The following is a 26,109-nucleotide window of genomic DNA, read 5'->3' as shown; positions in this document are numbered from 1 at the left end:
CCCGACATGCCTCCATGTGAACTTCACTCTGGTCCAGCTGTATGCTTTTTTTTTCGCTAAACAGATCAAGATATAAATCGACCATATCATTACTTATCGTTGTTACATTACTTTTCAGGGACTTTAACCTTGATGAGAAACCCTAGTCAGAAGAGTCAGGGTGCGAATGCCGACATGATCTGTCTTTGTTCAGAAAATCATTCAATGACTTATTGATGATCTTGCGTGGTAGTGGCCAACCAAATAAGCTATAGCACCTCGCTTTTTCTTTTCGCGAGTCAACTTTTCCATTTACTTTTCTCCTGTTCTTTTTCCCCATTCCCACTCCCAGGGTAGCAAGCCGGGTGCTACAAGGCTGCTTTACCTCCCTGCTTTTCTCTCAAACATATTCTTTCTCTCTCTCCATTTCTGAAGGGTATTTGAGATGAAGTATCGAAAAAAATATCGACAGTGATGCCCATGATGACTGAATTATGGACACTGATTCTGAAATATAAAATTTTCGTTCAAGGTTAAGAAGGTTTTAACACACGGGGACTACATGGGTATCTCACGAAATAAAAATTGTTTAATTCCAGTGACGTTGCGAAGCTCATAAACACAATCACAAAAAAAATGTACGGAACGGGATGCATGCGGTCGACTCAAATGCTTTTAAGACCCCCACCGTAAATAATCAGATGGAATCCGCTCAACAGCATAAAGAACGATCAATGAATCGAACTTTTTCAAAACATTAAAATTTATTGAGTTTCAGGATGAGCCATACGCGAAAGTACTGGCACGCTAATAACCTTCTCTCAGATCTATAAGCGATCCCATGAGCAATATGACGTCCTGAACGTTGTCCCTGACTACGAATAGGAATGGATGATCTACGTCGATGTACGTGAGATCACTCGGGTCACGTGGAGGCCAGCTAGCGTTGGCTCCACTGACCTCAACCGTGCCGGCTGCGCTCTCCGTGCCGTCCTCCTCCACTCGAAAGTACGTCTCGTGGAAGATGTCCGACAACCAGAGGTCGCCACTATCCACAATGCCGGAGAGATTTGCGACGCCCGGCCTGAACACATCCCTGACGCCGAGCCTTTTCAGGGTGTGCTCAAGATCTGTCTTAATGGCGATCTTAAACTTGGGCATGGTCAGGGCCACTCGACCCGGGCTGAGCTGTGATAACGCCAAGCGAAGCGTATCCACCGACAAGCGTTCCTCGACGGACCGCAGGCCGTCCACCTCGTACGGGAGGAAGATGACCAACGAACAATGTCCGCCCTTGTAAGGCAGCTCTATAGCGACGGACAACAACTGATCGTCGTAGGCGAAGTTGAGTTCGCCGTGCATGTGCATCATGACGACGTCCACTTCTCTCTTGGGGTTCATGGAAAACGTTCTCGTCTTCCTAAGTCTGAAGGGCCTTTCCCAGAAGGCCTTGAAGTAAAGAGCGTTGATGAGCACCATGCGCGTACTATTGTCCACGCTATCTTTGGGAAGCAGATGTGTCACCTTCGATTCTGTTTGATCCGATATCCAGGAGTTAATCTCGGACCTGGCCCTTTCCGCGTCGTACGTGAAGTCTACAAGCTCCACGGAAGTCTCGAAGAGTCTCTCCACAAGCAGCCGGTACGTTTCGAGTACCTGGAATCTTGCATCGATGTACAGTCGGTTGGCCGTGAGTAAGGACGTTTTAGGGGAGTGCTCGGACAAGTTGCCCATTTGAGTCGAGAGGTGCTCGTCCACGCCGTCACTGCAGCGTGCGAGGTGGAGGGCGGAGAACAGTTGCTTCGAGGTGTTGCCTCCGGCTCCGAAGGCGACCATCGATAGGGCGGTGCCGGTGATGAACGGAGAGCAGAGAATGTTCCCGTGTTCGTGTTCGGACCGCAGCTCCATGAGCATTCCAATGGCGAACCGCAGCAGGCAAGATCCTATTGATGACAACATGGCGTTAGCAGCCCTGAAAAACAGTAACAAAATATGTATACGGAAGAAAGGAGATGAGAGGGAAAATGTCACACTAGTATACGTATTGAATGACTCTGTTATAACTATAGATAGATAGATATATGGGGTTTAACGTCCCAAAACCACCATATGATTATGAGAGACGCCGTAGTGGAGGGCTCCGGAAATTTGGACCACCTGCGGTTTTTTAACGTGCACCCAAATCTGAGCACACGGGCCTACAACATTTCCGCCTCCATCGGAAATGCAGCCGCCGCAGCCGGGAATCGAACCCGCGACCTGCGGGTCAGCAGCCGAGTACCTTAGCCACTAGACCACCGCGGTGGGGCCTGTTATAACTATAGCCACTCAAGATTATTGAATGACTATGGTATAACGAATTACTAATGGCTGTCTATACTATAGATTTCCTAAAAACCAAATCTCCTCAACGAGACCGTTGAAGGTGGACACATCCTTGCGCAGAGTAATAAATTCACGTAAAGACCATAATAATGATTTGTCATAAGGAAGAAGATAGCGTTGTGTAGTCAGTGTTCATTTTTTTATTGCATCTCCGAAATGTTAATGGTGACTCAATGAGTGACTGTTATTGCGCAAAGGTTGTTCCACTCCCTGACCACACTAGGGGAAAAGGCCGGAACACGCAGGTGTGCCAGTGTTACAGAAGTATTCAACTAGTGGTTTAGAATGTTCATGACGTGATGACCGGCAATTATAGAAGGTGCCGTACAGAGGAGATGAAATTAAATGCGAACACCACGGTGCACTATTTTCATCGGGATCTGACCTTGGCGGCCATAAAAAAGATGCTGGAGTATTTCTTGTACTTTATTCAGCCTCATGCTGCTCTTATTCTCTCCAAATTCAATGTCTCTCGTGTGGTTCGCACGTTTTGGCGGAAAACCGAGTTTCGTATACCATAGGCCTGGTGTCCGTGTCGAAGGATGTTGGAGGACACGTGTTGTGAAACCATCTGTGAACATATATCGATTGTTAACTTACTCAGGAAAGCAACTGGCTGACCGATCACACGAATAGTTTAATGCCTAAGACAACTAAGGCGTCTAAGACGGCTCGTTGTCGAGCCGTCTTAGGCGACTTCCTGAAGTACCCGAAGAGTTTCTTATTACTCACGTAACACGTTTTACTTGGCAATTTCCCTCTCTAGCGTCCCATTGGTTCATGACCGCACGTTATTTTTGTTTTCTAAAAAAGGGTAGGCAGTAACTTTCTTTTACTGCAATGAATGACAAACGAAAAAGTTTTCATCATTTCTTTGTTACAGCCATACTACTTGATTTAATATTAACTGAAAATAAACGTAAATAAAAAAATTACATATAAACACACCGCTCAGCACTTGGTGAGATCGAGGGTTCTCATTTTAGCACGCAATCACGATGCTGATTTTCGGCGTTTCACTCAATACACATTAGAAATGTGTGTGTCAAAAAAAAAAAAACGGCAGCTTTGCTCTAGTGGTACCAAGCGTGGAAGAAGTGCCTGGCTGGGCGGCTTTCTTTCTCCTTCGTCAGTTTTCTCTTTCTCTCCTTCTTTCCTTTCCCCTTTTTTCTCTTTTCCAGTGTTCTATGTGTTTTTTTTATTTATTTCAATTTTTCTTCCTTTTTCTTTGTCTTTCTATTTCTCGTGTGCCTCAACTTTTTTTTTATACGTGGTTTTTGCCTAGGTTACGCAACGAGAAGGCAGAATACAACAGTCCTGCACCCCAAAACGCTCCACAATTGATATCGTCTTCAATGTATGCTCAACAATATGGTTTGTCCTGCGTTAACATCATCATCAACGCGCTCAAAGAATTAACAACAGGAAAAAGACTTCTCTTTGTCAAGAGCGCGCGTTCCGTACGCTACAAATGACTATGTTATTCAGGGATAGTTACGCCAAACGACATGGACAGCATACGATGACAGCATACGATGACAGCAGACGACAGGCCCCCAAAAGTGTCATTCACGAGCGGTTTGAGTGTCACTGGAGTGTCACACACGAACAGTTTTGCTTGCTGAATCGGAATGGCTCAGTGACAGTGCTGCGTGTGATCACAGTGTCAGTGAGTAAACCATCGCCCACGTCTTTTGTGGCTATATCATCATTGTAGCTCCTATCTTCCAAGGACAACAGCTTTGGGCAACGTTAGCACGGCTCGATGAGACGCCGGTTTCGGAGCAGTCAATTTTTGAGTGACGGAACATTCGACCTTCCAACCAGTAAGCGAGGAAGGCGCAGCTGGAGTTAACTTCTGCGGCGTACGGAACTCGCAAAACGTCGGTGACACTTTCGTGCTTGTGTGCGTGGGCGCATTTTTTAAGGGGCGAAGCTCTTTATGGTCTAGGGCGCACGTGTCCACCTGGTGGTGTAGCCAGCCCGGCATATCCACAGACAGACAGACAGACAGACGGACGGACGGACGGACGGACAGACAGACAGGCGGGCGGGCGAGCGGATGGATGGACGGACTGATAGACTGACGGACGGATGAACACTTCTCCCCACTCATCATCATTCACACCGTGGATGTGCTGCGATCTTTTTAGAGGAAGCAAAGAAACGCTAACGAAATAACAAAGTTCATACAAAGCATACGAACCTAGAATGATTTGATGCTGTGAAAATTTCAGGTCAAAGAAAAGTTGCGCCACGCGATGACACTAATCAAGGGTATTCACTACTAAGCTGGACCGTCATAGCATTATATCATGTATAACTATAGACATTCATTCTGTAATGCGTTTGGCGTCAGCGTGGCGCCGTAAAAGCGGCAATAGTGAAGATAGACAGTCATCAAGAGCTTTTATCTTTAATGCGTTGCAAAAAAAAAGCAAATGCGCACGAGGAGGCTGATTAGAAGTTAAAAAAAAAGTTACCACGATAGTTTTATGAGACGTGTTTCAGCGTCCACATAAAGTAGAAAACGCTTGCGAAGTACGTCCCCCCCTCATTACAGGCCAGCCTGAGTTAACAAAAGAGGTTATAGCTGAAGGCAACTGCTTCAGCCGGTAAACAAATGCACCTCGTTAGCGCTGTTGAATGGGAAGTATGCGTGAATAGAGAACGGCTGTGAACTGAAAAAGCCCTTATATCTGGGCGATAATCGACTCATAGTAACACCGAGGCTTAACCGAGGCTGGCACTGCACTCAAATTAGAAAGGTAGTGGCCTAATCTACCATAATATTAATAATACCTGTTGTCTAACGGGTCAAAACAACGATAATTACTGTGAGGCATATGTCATGGCGGGTGGTATCTGGAAATTTGCACCACTTTTTTTTAGATGCGGAGCATCTTATACTCGCGCCTTGTAGTGCGCCGTCCGCACCGCTTCTCGAACATTCGACAGCTGACGCGCGCGCATGCGCCGTCGCGCCGTCGCCCACTCTTCCACCATCTGTGCATCCCTTCCTCCTCTACACACCGCGCGCGCTTCACTCCTCCACCATCTGTGCACCCTTCCTCCTCTACACACCGCGTTCGACATCTACAATTCTCCTGATTCTCCAGTGGACGCGCATGTGGCGTCGCGCTTCGAGAACATTCAACAGCTGACAGTGCATGCGCCGTCGTGCTGTATATATACTCAAGGTCGGCGCTCGCTCGCTCAGTTGCCGCTCGTCGGTTGGTTTGTACGGCGTGTCGACGTCCAAGGTCGCGGTGAAATGAATTCCAACGAATCCACAAACACAATGATCGACGTCCCTTCGACCAGCGCCGCCCTTTCGCATACTTGTGTACGTGTTCACTCATTTAACACCCCCTCCTACAACCACGTTAACCAATTTAGCCATCGACCCAAGTAAGTCGCAATTTAACACCCCATTTCACAACCACGTTAACCAATTTAGCCATCGACCCAAGTAAGTCGCACTTTAACACCCCGTTAACCAATTATATGGTCCGCATCCTCCTCAGTGTTCCCCCGAGGGAAGCTGCGGGCAATTTTTTTTTAATGAGGAGCATTTCTTAGTCGCGTGGTGTCGCGGTTCGGCGTCGGCGGCACCGTCCAGATCCCCACTGCGCATGATCGCGTCTCGGGCCGGTCCAGGAAGACACCGCCAAAAAAGTTCGTCCAAAAGAGAATAACACACCACCGGGCGTTCAGCAAGCCGAGCATGCGCAGTGGCTGTGTGGACTTATCCCCTGTACTCCTCTGCCCCTCACGCGGGCGGTGTGTATACAAGCGACGGAAGGGGGTCTTTACTTGACTTTCGCTTGACTTGACGCTTTGCTTGACTCTAGTCGATGCGATGGAAGCAACAGTACCTTCAACCAATAGTGGGGCTTAACCCAGCATCAGCGTCCCACCACTCGCCGGAGGCAACGCTTCTCGTTCATTCAATAAATTAGAATAATAAAGACGAAATTACAATTAAGCATTCTTAAGTCATACCCAATTATGCAACATTAACTTATACCCCCACCTCTCTGCGACGCATTTACTCGAGTTTCCCCGCTTCCCGCGTAAGAAGATGCGGGCGGCTTTTTTTTTTTCCTTAGCACCGAGAACGAACACTGGTGTCGCTGCGGTCGCAGTGGTTTGACGTCACGGAGGACTCGCCTGCTCCGCCACCGTTGGCTCCTTTTCGGCGCCCGCCGTGCACCCGCTCTTTAGGACGGACCGACGGACGGAAAACTTTATTTTAAAAAAAAAAGGAAACCCTGCAGGGTTACCGGCCCGGGCTCAGGCCACCCCGACGTTTTGTGCGGTGAGGCGTAGCCTTTCCACCGCTGTCAAGGCCCGCTTGATTGCCCACAGTTGGTCGTGCAGATCTGAGCTAGTCAGTGCACTTAGCCAACGCTCCTCGAGGAGGTCCGGTTTTATTTTGTCGTCTCGGTATATTACTGTGACCTGTGTGCATTGCCATAGAATATGTGCCATATCTGCGTGTTCGTGCTTACAGAGGGTACAGCTTGTTTGCGGGTATTGTATGAAATTTACTCTGTTCAGGTGTACTGGATTTCAAAAGGTTCTGGTTTGCAATCTTCGCCAATCTGTTTCTTGAGATCTGTCTAGCTGTTTGTGTGGTGGCGGATATTCTTCTCGTTGTCGCTTATAATGTGCCAATATGTCATTATACGTGACCAGTCTGTCTCTGTCGTCTTGTATAGCATATTCATCATTGTCATCATCTCCATCGTCCCCATCGCCTCCAGCGGAGTCGTCCCCCCTTCTGTGGAGGTTGCGGGGGGCCGGGCCGTCGCTGTCCGAGCCGTGGTGGGTTAGTTCTCGCACGGTTCGGTGGGCCTTCTCGTTGAGGTTTTGAGGGATGGTTGTGTCTTCGATGTTTAATTCCCCCATGTGCGCCAAGATCCACTTGAGGTATTTGGGTACAATTTTGCCGTTCCGGAAGTCTTCTGCTCTGCGGTTCAGGATTTTGGCTGCTTCGGTGGAGACCCACCCCTTTGTGAAATTCCGAATGGCCATCTTGGAGTCACTGATTATTAATCTGTCGTGTTTTCGACCATTGACTACGGCCAGTGCAATGGCCACTTCTTCCGCTGCCTCCGACGATCTGGTCCTTACGGAGCCCGTGGTAAAGGTCTTCCCTTTTGTGTCTATGAAAAACGTTGTCAATCCCTCCTCAACTTCGAGGCGTAAATCATTCAAGGTACAAGGTTTCATAACTAGTGAAATTGGGCGAGGCCATAACATAAAAATTTTTGTTGTTAGCTCAGGGTACGCTGACTCGCGTCCGAACCGAACATGTATTGTGAAAATTATTCTTTTCGTTGCGTACACCAATTATTCTTTTCGTTGCGTGGGAGCACCGCATAGCAACAATTCGAACACAAATGCCAGAAAGTCGCGATGAATTCTTTTGATCGCGCAGTACGACGGGACCCAAGTAATAATTACACACCTTTGACTTGATGAGTCGACGACTGGTTTCGCACGTCATGCCTACGTTTTAAATTGCAAGGAAGAATAAATTCATAAGGTGGATATCTGAACTCGTATAGTTTCGAGCATGACAGCAGCGTTGCTACGATTCTGCACGAAGATAGAATCTGACAGCAAAAAGAGTTTTTGCATACTACCGCACTGAACCTCTAAATTTAGGCGAAATGAAGCTCCAAACTATTGCGAGAAAACCATTAAATAAATAAAACTTGGCAGATCCCACGTATACGTTGAATAGATGATATGCGAAGCAAGAATGAGAAACGTTGATATGTCACTTTAAAATCAGCACAACGTTACGAGGTGGAGGTAAACGATGCCGTACATGACTTCCGTGTCATGATTATCATGTTTGGATGTGTCGTTCACCTTCGTCAAGTCAAGTGATACCAAGTTTAGTATGTGTGGAGCTAGCGATACGGCCGTGAGCATGCTATGAGCGTGGTATGTTGTCATGTTCTTACATGACACACGTGTCACAATTATCATATTTGCACCAGTCATATATTTCGTGATCTACTGACGTCCCGTAACACATAATTCGGTATATCTGGAGTAGCAGAACGGCCGCGAGTGCATCATGAAGGGCTCAATATACTCCAATGTAGCGCTGACGCGCGCGCACGTTGCACAGCGTCGCTACGTTAGCAAAACGCGAACACTCTATAGTCTGAGCATAGCATGAGTATATTATAGCATGAGTATAGCATGCGCACCGCGTCATGTCGAAATGTATTGGCGCCTTGACTGCAGCATGTAGTCATACAAGGTGGTTCGATGTCTTTTTGCAAATTGGGTGGCGCTGGGCGTAATATCAAATGCTAACCCGGCATGCCGAGTACACTGGTCCAACGCGACGCCGGCACTCACGTTTCTGCAGAAAGGTCATGTCATCGCCACAACAAGCACACTGCATAGAGGAGTTTTTAAAAGAAGAAAGCCCCGCGAAGTGTGTCACAAACGAGAGCTCAAGAAAGCGCGCGCCTCCGAATTCCATCGGCGGCGACAATACCGGAAGCTTTTCGGACGAAACAGAAACCGACGTAGAGGAGAAACAAGTATAAAAAACAGCAGCATATTTACGGAGTGAATTATGATGAGTGGGGCGAAGCATCCGTACGTCCATCCATGCTTCTGTCAATCCATCCATCCGTCCGGGTGTTGGTCGGCGCGTCCATCCGTCCGTCCGTTCCTCTGTCTGTCTGTACGTCTGTGTGTCCGTCCGTCTATATGCCCGTGCTTGCATGCGTCCGTCTGTCTGACAGTGCGTCCGCCCGTGCATGTGTGCGGTTGCGTTCGAGAACGCAGGCGGCGCGCGGGTCTGATGGCCGGCGGCCGGAATACCGTGCAATATTTCGATGCAGTCTCCGCGGCTCAGCATTTGCATCAGTTGAGAGCGGTCACTTGCGGCGTTTGCTAAAGATGACATGTGACAACTGTCCTCACACCACTGGGATAAACTGCAGAGGAAGGTTCCAGTGGTGTCTTGATATTTTCTAACCTTGTGCGTGTGAACACGTTTGGCATGGCTTTGGAAACGACCGCATAGCACGCTGTGGCATACGGCGGCGTTAAAAGAAAGCATTCACTCATCACAAATTTTAAATGTGCCCTAAACATAGTATTTTAAACACGATAGAGCGGTGCCTTCCTCGCCTTCGCTAACGTTCTCCAAGACTCTATTTCCTCCTCGCCATCAATGTCTTCTCAAAACAGGTGGACGATGTCAGCACTCAGCGTTGAGCCTATCAAGATCTTACGCTTGTCTCATACATGTTGTCATCGCTGCCTGCGTAATAGAAAACGAACAAAACGAAGTGAAATCGCTCCATAGCACGCGATAGTCGTGAGAGACGAGGCAGAACGGGCGTGCCACTGCGTGACCAAACGGTGTAAGTGGTAGTTCACGATACACATTCCCCACGTGTGGACCAATCGAGACTGTATTTCCTCATGACGTCAAGAGAACGGACTGATGACCTCACGAATTATGTCGAAAAGGCGGTAAACGCGTGGAACCTGAGAAACGCTAGGGGCTGGTCTGAAATATTTTTCGAGGTTACTTTAAGGGCCCTTTAAGCTGGATGCGTGAGCGAATACATTTTAGCGTTATCACTGGAAGTAGTATTGTGTAGGCCAAAGTTTTTTTGGCGTGTCAGGAGTTGGGGGAGGGGGGGCAGCACCTTTAGGTAGATCTGGTCGAGAGTCATTTTGTGCTCCGCATGCCATGGCAAGAAAAACAATTGTGGGTAGGGACTACTAGGGAAGGCACGGGCCTGGTTCGCCACGCCCTGGCTGCGCCACTGACTGAAATCACCATCACGTGTGCTTTTTTTCTCCTCTTCAAATGCTTCCATTGTATCTCTTAGTGCAAAAATGCTGCTACTCGAAGCAGCACCAGTAGGTGCCCTCTTCAATGTTCCTGTAGAGCATGCTGTTTCTATTGCCTGGGATTCAAAGAACGATTTAGTGTTTTCACGTGCAGTTACGATGGATATGAATTCAGATATCGCACATTGAAGTTTACGAATAGGTGCGTTTTTGAAAATTGCATTTTGATGGTTAGCGGATGAGAAGCCTAAATTTCGGCCAAGTCAAATTGAGCTTCGCCATTCGGGCATTTGTGTGCACATAATTGCAAGCTATATCTCTGAGAATTCAAGCAGTGGAGTGGCCCAGCCTTAGAAATTACACTTAGTACATGCACTAAGTGTGATTTATAAACATTATCATAGATTGCACAATAATATATGATAATAGAAGATGTGCTATTTAACATCACTGCAGCGCAGTTTATGTAGTGCTAAATAAACATGTTAAAGTAACCTGCTTAACAGGAGAGCAAAGTTCATGTTTTTTTCCTTAAATAAGGTAAGAAGGTTTTAGTTTTAAGTTCCGCAACGGGCCAGGAATTCATGGCCGGCTCAAGGGAAGATACCACCCAGTTCGTATTTTAGTATCGCATTATGACCATCGCACAGGCGAACGACATCTTTTGCGCGTTTCTGATGAGCATCTTTATGGCATTGCGACATTTTGCTGATTGCCAAGTCACGCTAAATACAAAGCCACCGTCCACTCAATTCATTCAGCGGAACAACAGTGCCAACTTTGCGAGTCTCGGCTGTCATAACATCCCACCTAGCAAGACAGAGTCTTAAATTATACTCAAAATTGGCGCAGGTGTGACTCGTCGCCTTCTATTTTTTTTTACTGGGGACTGATCTGTTTAGAGTTTCTTTACAAGATTTAAATGAACTAGACTTGAACGATACTACTGTCCTACTGTCTTGCAAGCTACGTTTACGTTGAAGGGGGAAACGAAAAGCGCCGCGATCCTATATATATATATATATATATATATATGTATATATATATATATATATATATATATATATATATATATATATATATATATATATATATATATATATATATATATATATATATATATATATATATACATATATATATATATATATTGTCATGACCAGGAAAGACGCTGGCGCTTCGGCGCGTGGGTAGCTAGAGGAAGAAAGAGAAGAACGAAGTCAGAATAAAAACAGCTGGCCCAGGATCGCAGGATCGGGTATATATATATATATATATATATATATATATATATATATATATATATATGTATATATATATATATATATATATATATATTTATATAAATATATATATATATATATATATATATATATATATATATATATATATATATATATATATATATATATATATATATATATATATATATATATATATATATATATATATATATATATATATATATATATATATATCCGATAGAGGTGGAAATGCTGTAGGCCCTTGTGCTCAGATTTGGGTGCACGTTAAAGAACTCTATGTGGTCGAAATTTCCGGAGCCCTCCACTACGGCGTCTCTCATAACCATATGGGGTGGTTTTGGGACGTTAAACACCGCATCTATGAATCAGGTTTAGCTCAAGAGAAATTATGGCACATAATAATCAAGAGCAACATTAAGGCCACCCTTAGCCACTGTGCATCGCTACCGTGTCAAACTACCGCATCCCATGCTCGGATATGGTGCTGTTTAATTTAATACATATTACTTCACTGTGCAGTGATTTCCTTTGTTTACAAACGCAGCCAGCTTCTCGTTAAGGAGTTGGCAAATCGATACACAACGGAATAATGCGGCGTTTTCGTGCACTCGACATAATACGTCACGTAACTGAATGCAGGAACAGCGCAACCTAGAAGTAGTTACTTCGTAACTACTTCTAGGTTGCGCTGTTCCTGCATTCAGTTATGTCCTACCAACTTGCCCAAGCTTCCACGCTTCATAACGTCACGTAAGTTGCCTGGAAGTTGTAGCTTTACGCTGTGTAGGTATGCTCGAGACCTAGGAGTCGACGCCACCTAATGAGCAACGGATAATCAGTGAAGAGGTATACGCACTGCATACGAGAGTTGCCAACTCAAAACGGGAAGGTATTTTTTTTTATTTTAGGTTGAAATGAATGCTTAGGCTGCAGGTTTTGTACGCAGTAGAAACAGGCACCTGTATCCTGCCTGTATCTGGCTATATACTGATAGACGGCGCTCATTATCCGTGGTTATGTATAGAAAGATGATGTTAATATTTAATGTTTTGTGGCGCAAAGGTCATTTGTGGCCAAAGAGCGCCAAGCCAAAATAAATTTTGTGAACGATGACGAGCGCTATCACAATGGGTACATCCAAGATGGTTGTAAATTAGCCTAAAAAACTGCATACTCAAATGGTGCATCATATCAGCGTTTAAAACCATTCTGGTGAGCAACGTGACACGTCTGCAATGAGCCTACACTGCAAACCATTTCACACCCTTAAGGGTGGATTCTTCAATAAATCACCCGTCTTACACCTATTATTTCTGCCAAACTTATCTGAACGGGTGTAATTTATGCAATTACACCTTTGTACACCCATTTGTCAATATTGGGTGTACTATAGGTGTATGTTCACAAATCACACCAAAGTGTGTTTCCTTGAAGGTTACACGTATCTTATATGTATATAGTTTAGAGCATCAATACATATCGCATCTCAACGGATGCAATCAAACCACATGCCAAAGTTCTAGTGAAAAGATCAATGTTTCGGCATTTGTTTTCATTTCCCGTTTCATTCGCCAAAATATATCGTGCTATGTAATATATTTATTATACCACCCCCTATTTACATTATTCGGAAGATTCCTCACATGTTTAATGGTTTAATTCATGGGTTGACTTTTTGGGATTCTTACTAAAAAATATTTTGCTGCCGCTCATGCCCATTCATCCCTAATTCTCACAGAGACATCGGTAAAAGAGATTATGTTGCGCTTAAACATAACATGAAATGATTACACACGGTTTTCGACAGGCTATCGTGCTCGCTTGTTCATTTGAAATCACACTAAGTTTATCGTACCAGAGGTCCTGGTTTATTTACAATGGTGGTCCACATATTTCCTCACACTGAATTATTTCGCTTCAATACAGAAGTCGCTGATTTATTCAGTGAGTTATATTTAGATCTATGAACATGGATCAGTTCAAAGTGAATGTTTGCAGCATTCGCATTGCCATGGAACTAGGCATGTTTACAATTACCAGGCTAAGCTTACTCTGATGCAGCTGCTGTGCACGCATGCCGCGCCGCAGGACAAGCTTGGCGCACATCCGCTAAGCACGGGTGAACTCGTCCAATGAGACGCACCACTCTGTGGGCACTTGCTGCTGTTTTTTTTTTATTTTATTGATATGAACGCTTGCGCGTCGTACAATATACACGTGAACGATCACAGACAACACTAGCGCACTGTGCCAGTGCCACAAGAATGGAGAGTAGTTGACTAATTGCAGCATTGTAATTGACATTTCTTACAATGGCGTTACAATGCACTGATAATCGCACATTCGTATGCTCGCACAAAATTTAAGACTTGCAATAAAAGCAAGCGTCATTCATTCTTTGCCGGTAAAAAAAAGCATAGTCCCCAGGTTCTTGCTGAATGGCAGAGTGTTATTTAAAAGAAGCTGATAGCACAGCAGGGGTGTTTCTAGGATTTATGCATGGAGGGGGATAGAAAGATGAAAAAAGGGGGCCTGACTCACTTGTATGTACATTTTTGCCTGTGGTTGCATACGTGCGGATCCGAATCGAGAGCTTTCTTTTTTTTTTTTTTTTTTGCGAAATGAGCCAAATCTTGACCCGAAAGTAGCTGAAATATCACTCCATTGGCTCATACTTACTTTCATCTTTCCTCTAAATTAGAAATAATAAAACACTATTTATAAATATTACTGATCTAGAAAAACGTTGATAGCATGTATATACCAATGCAGCGTTAGTTGAGCTTGTTCCGTTCCAGATTTGCCCCAATTTGAATAAAAAAGCTCCTCAAACGAACATAAAAAAGGGTTGGGGATGTGTCAAATATAGAACAACCTCCCGCTGCCCTTCCCTAATTCTTTATTTGTATCTATGTTGCACAAGTAACAAATTCGGATTCCAAAATGTCGAAACAACGCCGCAATAACGCCTCACTCGGGAAAAGAAAAATGTGCATTACGAAGGCTACGAATCTGCCACCTGCACACGTCAGTGGCGAAAAAACAACTTTTAAGCTCTGCTAGCACATAAATATGTTGTCAAGCATAAAATATTACACTATATCTTGGTGGCTTGACATAGCTTGGAAATTATATAATAAAACGGTGCTGCTATAGGTTTCGGTTTGGGTCTTGAGATCCCGGGGCAACTGTGCATCGCCATCGTCAACAGGCCGACTTTGAATTGGGTGGTAACATGTCGTGTGCGTGTTTGCTGCAGGCTGACGGTGTTGCATTATTTTACTATTGACTTGCTTTGTCCAGGGTGTGTACTTATACGGCTTGCGCGGTTCAACTCACGCTTACAGTAGACACAGTACGAGTCACTGCAATCTGTGGCGCGTCGGCAAGTACAGAACAACGTCGGTGCGGCGGAGTGTGGGTCCTCTGTCAACGGCTTTCGTTGAAGCTTGTGCACGCCGCAAGCAGAGTGTTTCCGATCAAGCATTCAACGGAGTGTACGCTGGGAGCTGCATGGAGAACGCTTTTGGATTTCGTGCTATTGCTGAAAAGGTAAGCTTTCGTGCATGCGAACAACGAAGTGCAGAAGTGCGTGCCTGCCTGCCAACTACCGATTTGCCCGCGATACTCGTAATTGCAGGAAGCGACCGTCTTTTGGTGCTTCATGACCTTCGCTCGCTGTGTGCTTATCAGCTGCAATGTCTCAACAATCGCAGATTTCGTGAACCTCGCTGTGGGGCACGGTTAAAAAAATAAAAACGAGGGGATATGCCGTGCATAGATAGACCTTACGGCGATGCGGTAGCGGGTGAGAAAAAAAAAGGGGGGGGGGGGAGCGAGTCGAGGTGGGCGAAAGAGATGGTATACTAATAATAATAAAAAAAAAAACGAAACGGATCAACGGAAAAGGAGGCGCCAGTTGTCAGTTAGCGGGACTGCAGTAGACAAATGTGGCGCGTTTATTACGCGGGAGGAAAAAAAATCCAGATTTCAATGACTAAAGTTAGGGGTGCTTTCTTAATGCGAGTAAATACGCTATATAAAGCAACAATTCAAAAATATTTAAAATTCGTATCAGTACCCTTTTGATGCTTGCGTTTTGCAGCGGCGTGACATGTGTTTTGTTAAAAATCGTGCAGCTAACCAAAGAATTTATATGTTCCTTGTTTGGTCAGCGATTTGCGCTTTTTTAGGCCTTGTTAGGTTTGTTTATATCTTTACTAGGTTATCGTAGATAATCAGGATATAGAAATATTGATCTGCTTTATTAAGGGCTTGAACAGCCACACTCAATTGCACACATATTTTTGCATTCTTGCACCGTTGTAGTGCGGCACATAGAATGTTGTAGAATAAAACATTTCTATATATTTTGGTGTATGGTTTTGGCACTGTGGTTACATATGAAAGCTTAGCCAAAGTGTACCAACACACACCCACACAAAACTTACAATTACACTGATACAGCACAGATGATAATGGTGGAGGTATAGTTAGCCACTAAAGAACACGCTCACGAAAAACAGAATGAGGATGACGGCACAGGTGGCTGTGGATGAAAGCAGGCAGACCTAACAGCTCTTGTCTGTTTCATGCGTTTTGTCTGTGCAGGTTTCATCCTTACGAATGTAAACACACTGGTCCAACTAATAAGCCCTCCATCCATATATTCCTGTTAGCTACTTCTGCAATAAGTCGTGCATTTTTAAAAATTAATACATACTTATAGTCCAGCAGTTCAGAGCTTATTGAGCATCTATTTAACTTACTTGTGATACATTATCTGTTGCATGGCTGTTTTTATGAATAAAAAAAAAATTCTACTGCAAAAAAGCTGCTTATGCATGCACTCGAAGAAGAATAAGATTAGCACATGTTATTGATTTTAGAGAGTAGTCAATTTTACTCGTGGCCTAAAGTAATCATTTTGTTGACCAATAAGCAACCTGTGAAAGACATGATATAAAATTATTCAGCATACCAAATTTATGTAACTGGAGAAGAAATTTAGAGGTGAGCTTCCACAAATACGCAGTGCTGTGTTTCCAGCAGCAGTTGTCATTTTATAAGTACTGTTGATCCTTTCAGATTGGGGCTTGCTCGATGCTTTACAGTAGTTTCACACAGTAGATTGTACATCTGTGATGTGTACATGTCTACAAAAGTATCCTTCAAAGTAAACGATAATTATTGCTGCTTTTTTGTCTGAATTGTTTTATATAATTTTTTGTATCACCCATTGTAGTGGCCTCTTGGTTAGGGTATTATAGCTAAGCAATAAATCTTGGTATAGACGCTGAAATTTGAGCACTGCAGTATATTTCAAACTTCTTGGCAGGTGCATGATTCAAGAGAGAAATACTTTTTCACCACCACCATTGTGTGCACTCAAACACGGCTCTTGCATTCGTACACTAATATGCACAGATGCTTGTAAAAATAGAAGTGAATAGTGGGGAAGCTAGAGCTTTTTATTATATGATGCATCATAATGAGGTTCTGATTGTTCCCAGTATTTTTAAATACTTAGCTGAATGTTGTCCATGTCTTACATGCAGAATGTTGAAAGGAAAGCACACTACATCTTTTACGATGAACTGGGTGCTGATGATGCAGTGCACTCTTCATCGCAACCTGAAAGCAGCTGTTCCGGGCTCATGACCTCACTCAAAGGGTTTCAGCAGTGGTGGACGCTACTCAGAGAGTGCACCAATCATCTTGTACATGTTAGAAACATGCCTATGATGGAAAGGCTTCATCTCAAGCTATGTGACCTATATATCTTTTTTTCCAATATGAGTATCAATTTGCCATAATATTAACAGCAGTGCGTGCAGAAAACTATGTGCAGATGCATAATGTTAACAGAATTGTATGAGAAAGTGGAGACCTCCTAGATGTCTCTAACTTAAAAAGTTGATTCACTAATGGGTCATTCCATGCCAAACATCTCAGCTATTTTAGCGACCATCTCAATTGTATTTGAAAAACAATTGTGCTGATTTACTGCATTGAAAACAGTGAAACAGTAGAATATTTCTGAGAGAAAAAAAAAATTTGGTCACGTAGTTGCCTTCTGAACTTACCGAAATGTCGTTTCAGTGTGGTTTGTGGAAAGGTATTTTAACAGTACTACTCCTTTTTTATATGCCAAATTTTGTCTACATGTTGAGTGAAGGCTCTTGTGTAAAACGTTTGAATCTCAGTAATATTAGTGCAATTTCACTGGCACATACACATCCAAGACTTTGACAAAGTGCTTGATTGGGCTAGTTGGTGCTGCATGGTAGACAAAGAAGGTGCTTAACAGCGCAAACGTCAAGAGGGGATAGAAGAGACGAGAACAGAATGCTTAACTAACAACCAAATTTAATTCCAAACCAACTGCAATATATAGGAAACAGAATCTGTGCATAACCACGCAACGTAAGCAGAATTGCACATACATGCGCCTTATGGCATACCTTATCAAGAACCGGTCATATCGGTGGACCCCAGATAACTAACTTCATATCTGTGAAGAAAAATTGAGGGTACGCTAGCACAGGAAGCACCAAGTTGTTGAATGTGGAAGGCGTCCCTAATCTCGTGCTCGCGCTGATTTTTATATCGCCTCATAATCAAACACTTTTCACGAATTGGCTGACCACAGGACTTATTACAATGGTCCGCCAAGTATCTGGGAAGGGAGCCTTTTAGAGAGTTATAGCATGCTCCCTCAATCGATCATTCATGCATCGTCCTGTTTGGCCAATGTAGCCGAGCCCACAAGTAAATAATATCTTGTAGAAAATCGCTAAAGCACATTCGACATGGCACATAGCGTGTTTCTTAGTGCATGCTTCTTTTTTAGGTCCTTCGCTATTGACCCTGTGACATAGCCCAGCGAGCTTGTCGCGTGCGCAGAACACAGCTCTTACCCCTATTTTGCCAGCGACCTTCATTAGCCGATGGGAAACTTCGTGTACGTAGGGTATAACAGCCTTGCTAGAGTGAGGCTTGTTGAGTTAGCCGTTGCTTTGTTTCTTATCAGGCACTCTTAGTGACGTTAGCAGAGTCTCGGCAATGAAAGTTAGCAGGGGATTAGGAAAACCTGCTTATTGAAGGCAGGTGTAGGCCCGTGTACTCAGGTTTGGGTGCACGTTAAAAAACCCCAGGTGGTCGAAATTTCCGGAGCCCTCCACTACGGCGTCTCTCATAATCATATGGTGGTTTTGGGACGTTAAACCCCACAAATCTTTATTGAAGGCAGGGAACTTGGAGCAGAAAACTGCATTCTAATTGGTGGTGACACGAGTGAGTTAGAGCTGCCTTTAGGCAGGAAAAAGTGATGCTTCACTTGACTAGCTTAGAATTGGTGGACAAAAAAAGAAGGCTCTTCCTTGAGTGCGGTTCGTACCGCCAATATACATGTTCAACAAGAAAAAAGCATTTCCAAAGTCCATCATATCTTATTGTCAGAATTAAAGTTCGATGTTAATTCCAGTGGCTTTATTTCACGTCAAAAAATGTTGAATATCTCACTGATGGTTCGCCGAGGGTCAGGTTGATCGATGCGGTAAATCACTAAAAAGTCGTCAACATAGCTTCATACCGCGCTTGTAAAAGGTCACTAAAAACGGAGCTAAACATGAGCCAATGCACACACCTGCACCAGTGAGATATTTGACGTTTTTCAGCGTGAAATGGTGTAACTGGAATTAACGTCAGTGTTTATTACTGACGACAAGCTACGATGTCTAGACTTGGACATGCTTTCTTTGGTTGACCATGTATATTGGTGGTACAAACAACGCTCAAGAAAGAGCCTTCTTTTTTCGTCCACCAATTCTAAGCTAGTCAAGTGAAGCTTCACTTTTTCCTGCCTAAAGACAGGTCTAACTCGCTCTTGTCACCACCAATTAGAATGCAGTTTTCTGCTCCAAGTTCACTGCCTTTAATAAGCCGGTTTTCCTAATCCCCTGCTAACTTTCATTGCCGAGGCTCTCCTAACTTCACTAAGAGTGCCTGATAAGAAACAAAGCAATGGCTAACTCAACAAGCCTCACTCTAGCAAGGCTGTTATACCCTACGTACATGAAGTTTCCCATCGGCTAAAGAAGGTCGCTGGCAAAATAGGTGTAAGAGTTGTGTTCTGCGCACGCGACAAGCTCACTGGGCTATGTCACAGGGTCAATAGCAAAGGACCTAAAAAAGAAGCATGCACTAAGAAACACGCTGTGTGCCATGCTGAATGTGCTTTAGCGATTTCCTACAAGATATTATTTACTTGTGGGCTCGACTACATTGGCCAAACAGGGCGATGCATGAATGATCGGTTGAGGGAGCATGCTATAACTCTCTAAAAGGCTCCCTTCCCAGATACTTGGCGGACCATTGTAATAAGTCCTGTGGTCAGCCAATTCGTGAAACGTGTTTGATCATGAGGCGATATAAAAATCAGCGCGAGCACGAGATTAGTGACGCCTTCCACATTCAACAACTTGGTGCTTCCTGTGCTAGCGTACCCTCGATTTTTCTTCACGGATGTAAAGTTAGTTATCTAGGGTCCACGGATATGACTGGTTCATGATAAGGTATGCCATATGGCGCATGTATGTGCAATTCTGCTTACGTTGCGTGGTTATGCACAAATTCTGTTTCCTATATATTGCAGTTGGTTTAGAATTAACTTTGGTTGTTAGTTCAGCATTCTGTTCTCGTCTCTTCTATCCCCTCTTGTCGTTTTTGCTATTAGGCACTTTCTTCGTCTACCACGCCTCCAAGAACATAGCCAAAATGTGTTTGCATTTTTTCTATTGCAATACTGGACTGTGTGTGATTATCCGAGCAGTGAATACTTACTACACAAACGGTATATTTTGGGACCTCTCAAGCTGCTAAACATTACGCGAAAAAATCACAAATTTTGCAGAATCGTCATTTTTCTCTATATTGAGACGCGATTTGCACCGTTGCGTGGTCCAAGTAAAATATCCTTCAAACCTAAATCGAAAGAAAAACAAACAGTTAATATTCATGAGCCAAATTTTATCACACATTTCTTGTTTTAAGGAAAAAAACAATATTTAAACTTTCCCATTAATGGCAATGGAGAATTTCAAGGCGGCAGCTGTATGACCAAATGGGAAGATAGGCGCCAATGAGAGAATTCAAAAATGATTGTCTTCCTTAAAACAAAAACAAAATAGATTGATGAGATTTGCCATACGAAAAGAACTGTTTATTTGCTTTCAATTTTTGTGTAAAGGTAATTTTAGTTGGACCACCACATGGTGTAAATTACATCTCAATATGGGCAAAAGTAACGATTTTGTTAAATTTATGTTTTTTTCTCGTAAAGTTTAACAGCTTGAGAGGTATCAAGTATTTTTTCCTTCAAAATATACCTTCTTTGGAGTAAGTATTCACTACCCAGGTATTCATACAAAGTGCAGTATTGCAATAGAAAAATTGCAAATATAACGCATTTTTGGATAAAGTCTTAGAGGCGCATGCACCAGTAAAATTGCACGAATAATACTGATCTTCACACACTTTACACAAGAACCTTTACTCAACATATAAACCAAGTTTGGTATAGAATGTACTTTTAAAATAATTTTTTTTCGCAAACAACAATTGAATGACATTCGGCGAAGTGCTGAAGCCAACCACGTGACCAACCATTTTTTTTTTCTCTCGGAAATATTCTACCGTTTCACTGCTTTCAATGCAGTTAATCAGCACAATATTTTTTTAATACATTTGAGATGGGCACCAAAATGGCTGGGAATTTGGCATGGAATGACCACAATAGCATGTCATGAACACAGCAAAAGGTCATGCGCTTATGAAGCCCTCATTTTACGAAGAAATATATTGAAAGTGCCTCCTCTCAGGTGCTGTATAACCCTGCTTTTTTTCACAGTTCTAAGCTGGCCGCACGTGCTATAGTAGTTTACATGTGCAGCAGCAGCATTCATATCTAGTATAACTCGCTGTTGGATAGTTGGTGCATGTCTGAAATAAATATTAGTCAATTTTGCACCAAAATCACGACCAAACAAACGAAAAAGACACATAATAGGAATGGGCGCTCATTTGCAACTGTTTATTCCTTGAGGGAACAGGCTGATATAAACCCACTTTTCGTCAACGCAAATGCAACGTACTCGGGCCTTTGCTTACCTAGTCATGCTATAGGACACATGATCGCCAGATACCGTGCTTCTTACTCATACAGAATTGGTGAAGTTTCGCTAAAGCAATTGATAAGCCGTTTCTTTTCTGACAGGCCTACAAAATTTTTCTTGGTGTGAATACATGTGAAGTGACATGCGCGTTTGAATGGGAACCGTCGTTAATCTTTACCGTAAGAGTGTGTTCCCTCGCTCGATCATTCACGCAGCGTCCTGTTGTCTGGCTGACATGTCTCTTTCAGCACGATAGGGGTATTCTGTAAACCACTTCAGTGGCACACTTCGCAAACGGCCTCGCATGGTTCTTTTTACAGCCTTTCAGCTGCTGAGCATGATTTCCAGTGATGCACAGACGCAACGTTGCTAGTTTGTTTGGGGCGGCGAACTCCAGCAGTAGTTCATGCCGACTCGCCACCTTTTTAAGGTTGTGTGTAACCTTATGAATATATGGTACAAACAGCTGCTAGTGAGCACCCGTCCCGTCTATTTGTTTTCTTCGTTTGTGTGGTCGTGGTTTCTTCGCGAAATTGACTATTCAATTCAGGCATTCATATCTATTTACAGCACCTGTTTAATGTCCATAGCATAATATTACATGCTATTTTCGTATTCATATTTGCTTGTTCAAGAGCACAACAGCTGCGCCAATTGTGTCAATTGGATACAATTTCTTATTTATGCACAAAACTGTTATAAAAGGCCCCTCCACCATAAATATTTTCTCAGTATTGTTAATTTTATCAAGAATTATAAAAAATCCAGTAATCACCGTAACTTTGTGCATCACCATCTAATTGATTGATGTGTGCAGTTTAACGTCCTAAAACCACCATACGATTATGAGACGCCTTAGTGGAGGGCTCCGCAAATTTCGACCACCTGAAGTTCTTGTGCATCTAAATCTGAGCAAACGGGCTTACAGCTTTTCTGCCTGCATCAAAAATGCAGCCGAGTACCTTAGCCACTAGACCTCCGCCGCGGGGCCATCATCATTGAATCTAACGGAGATGTGCCAACAGTAATTATAACTTTTAATTGACGATACGCTAACTTCACGGCAAAAGAAATTTAAGAAGTAGAGCGGTTTAAAAAAAGTTTCGCACCCCTTTCTCACAGGTGCATAACGCTTTTTAAGTCGCTTTTGCCACAGTACATTTTTGCTCTGCAGAAAAGTGCTTTATGATTTGGAACTGGCTACTAATACTAATAATACGTAGCGGCAATGGCGTATTGGCTAGAGCATCCGCCTCGCACGCAAAAGGTTCGTGGTTCGAATCCCGGTGCCGCGCAGTTCCCAACCGGATTTTTAAAAAAATCCGCATGGTGATGGAACTGCATTAAGAGGCCTAGGGTGCGGCCTCCCCGGCAACCACCGCTGGTAACGCACTCCCTCACCAGAGAAAGATTGGCCACCCTGATGCAGTATTTATCCACTACCTCCCACATGCATACGTCAATTAACTCACGGCCCTCAGTCCCCAGCAGCTGCGAAGTAACTGACCACGGCGGCGGTCAGATCTGCAACGCAGCAGAGGGTGCTAAGAATCTCTGGATTCGGACAGGCCGCCATTGGAATCTGAACTTGGCAATGTTTAACGCTAGAGCCTTATCTAGTGAGAGAATTCTAGGTGTACTATTCGAGGAGCTAGAGGGTGTTAAATGGGATATAATAGGCCTCAGTGAGGTTAGGAGGACAGATGAGGAATATACGGTGCTACAGAATGGGCACGTCCTTTGCTATCGGGGCTTGGCTGACAGAAGAGATCTGGGAGTGGGGCTCCTAATTCACAGAAACATAGCTGCCAACATAGAGGAATACTATAGCAATAATGAAAGGGTGGTAGGTATTGTAATTAAACTGAATAAAAGATACAAGATGAAGGTACTACAGGCTTACGCGCCTACATCCAGCCATGATGACGCTTCAGTTGAAAGCTTCTATGAAGACATGGAATCGGCAATGAGTAAGGTAAAAACGCAGTATAGTATACTGATGGGAGACTTAAACGCAATGGTAGAAAAGGAGCAGGCTGGAGACCAGGCGGTAGGAGGATATGGTATCAGTACTAAGAACGCCAGAGGAGAGCTACTAGTAGAATTCACAGAACCCAATAATTAACGGATTTTGAATACCTTCTACCGAAAACGAGGAAACCGCAAGTGGACATGAAGGAGCCCTAATGGCGAAAATAAAAACGAAATAGACTTTATAATGAGTGCACACCCAAGCATCGTGCAGAATGTGGAAGGGATTGGCAAGGTACGATGAAGTGACCATAGAATGGTATGGTCTCGAATTCGCCTAGACATGAAGAGGAACGACAGAAACCGATACGCAAGAAGACAATCAATGAGCTAGCACTGAGAGGGAAAGTACAGGAATTCAGAGTCTCTCTTCAGAACAGGTACTCGGCTCTTAGTGAGGAAACCAACCTTAGCGTAGCTGCAATGAATGATAATCTGACGAGTATTATTACGGAGTGTGCAGTGGAAGTTGGAGGCAGGGTAGTTAGACAGGACACTGGAAAGCTTTCCCAGGAAACGAAGAATCTCATTAAGAAGCGTCAAATCATGAAAGTCTCAAGTGTAACAGACAAAATAGAACTGGCAGAACTTTCGAAGTTGATTAATAGGCGTAAGGTATGCGATGTAAGAAGGTATAACATGGAGAGAATAGAACACGCTCTGAAAAACGGAGGAAGCGTTAAAGCTATGAAGAGGAAACTTGGGATAGGCAAAAATGGTATGTATGCACTAAGGGGCAAAGAAGCCAAAATAACTACCTATATGGATAGCATAGTTGAAATAGCGAAGATTTACAGAGATCTGTACAGTAGCTGGGACAACTACGACTTTAAAACTATAAGAACTAGCAGTAACCCAGATGACACCCCACCAGTAATGATAGAAGAAGTCAGAAAAGCTTTGGAGAGCATGCAAAGAGGCAAAGCTGCTGGTGAGGATCAGGTTTAACATCAGATCTGCTGAAAGATAGAGGACAGATTGTGTTAGAAAAACTAGCCCCCCTGTTTACGAGGTGTCCGCTGACTGGAAGAGTACTAGAGTCTTGGAAGAACGCTAACATCATCTTAAATCATAAGAAAGGAGATGACAAGAACTTGAAAAACTATAGGCCGATCATTTTGCTCTCTGTAGTATACAAGCTATTTACAAAGGTAATTGCAAACAGAGTAAAGAAAACATTAGAATTCAATCAACCAAAGGAACAAGCAGGATTTCGAACAGGCTACTCAACAATCGACCACATTCATACTATCAATCAGGTAATAGAGAAATGCTCAGAACATAACCAATCACTATGCATAGCCTTCATAGATTACGTGAAGGCTTTTGATTCAGTAGAAATATCAGCCATCATGCAGACACTGCGGAATCAGGGCGTCGATGAAGTATATATAAACATCCTGGAAAAAATCTACAGGGGATCAACTGCTACTATAGTGCTTCATAAAGAAAGCAACAGAATACCAATCAAGAAGGGTGTAAGGCAGGGGGACACAATCTCCCAATTGCTATTTACCGAATGCTTACAGGAGGTTTTCAGAAGCCTAGAATGGGAACAGTTAGGGATAAGAGTTAATGGAGAGTACCTCAGTAACTTGCGCTTTGCCGATGACGTTGCATTGCTGAGTAACACAGGGGACGAATTGCAACTGATGATTACGGAGTTAGACAAGGAGAGCAGAAAGGTGGGTCTTAATGTTAATCTGCAGAAAATGAAAGTAATGTACAACAACTTCGGAAGAGAGCAGCGCTTCGAGATAGGTAATAGTGCACTTCAAGTTGTGAAAGACTATGTCTACTTAGGGCAGGTAATCACCGCAGAGCCGAACCACGAGATTGAAGTAACTAGAAGAATAAGAATGGGGTGGAGCACATTCGGCAAGCACTCTCAAGTTATGACAGGTAGATTGCCACTATCCCTCAAGAAAAAGGTATATAACAGCTGTATCTTGCCGGTACTTAGCTACGGAGCAGAAACCTGGAGACTTACAAAAAGGGTTCAGCTTAAATTGAGGACGACGCAGCGAGCAATGGAAATAAAAATGGTAGGTGTAACTTTAAGAGACAAGAAGAGAGCAGAGTGGATTAGGGGACAAACGGGTGTTAAGGATATCATAGAGTAAATAAAGAAGAGGAGATGGCCGTGGGCCGAGCATGTAGCGCGTAGACAGGATAATCGTTGGTCATTAAGGGTAACTAACTGGATTCCCAGAGAAGGGAAGCGGGTTAGGGGGAGACAGAAGGTTAGGTGGGCAGATGAGATTAAGAAGTTTGCGGGTATAAATTGGCAGCAGCAAGCACAGGACCGGGTTAACTGGCGGAACATGGGAGAGGCCTTAGTCCTGCAGTGTACATAGTCAGGCTGATGATGATGATGACTAATACTCGCTGTCACCGGACAAAAATATTTTTGCCCTTTGTTACGC

At 43.7% G+C, this 26,109-nt stretch overlaps 1 protein-coding gene across 1 annotated transcript; it reads right to left on the bottom strand.

Moving 5' to 3' along the window:
• Positions 1 to 786: 786 nt before the first annotated feature.
• Positions 787 to 4,641, bottom strand: LOC142765945 (iris-like). Its single transcript, XM_075867750.1, has 2 exons — positions 4,571 to 4,641; positions 787 to 1,951 (listed from the first exon to the last, which is right to left on the bottom strand). Exon 2 carries the CDS (start codon positions 1,936 to 1,938, stop codon positions 787 to 789), a length of 1,152 nt encoding a protein of 383 aa, XP_075723865.1. The 5' UTR covers positions 1,939 to 1,951; positions 4,571 to 4,641.
• Positions 4,642 to 26,109: the final 21,468 nt, after the last annotated feature.

Source organism: Rhipicephalus microplus, chromosome 6 (genome assembly GCF_043290135.1).
Source record: "Rhipicephalus microplus isolate Deutch F79 chromosome 6, USDA_Rmic, whole genome shotgun sequence".
NCBI lineage: Eukaryota > Metazoa > Arthropoda > Arachnida > Ixodida > Ixodidae > Rhipicephalus > Rhipicephalus microplus.
Note: the sequence above shows the minus strand (reverse complement) of the source record. Positions and strands in the feature narration are given on the sequence as shown.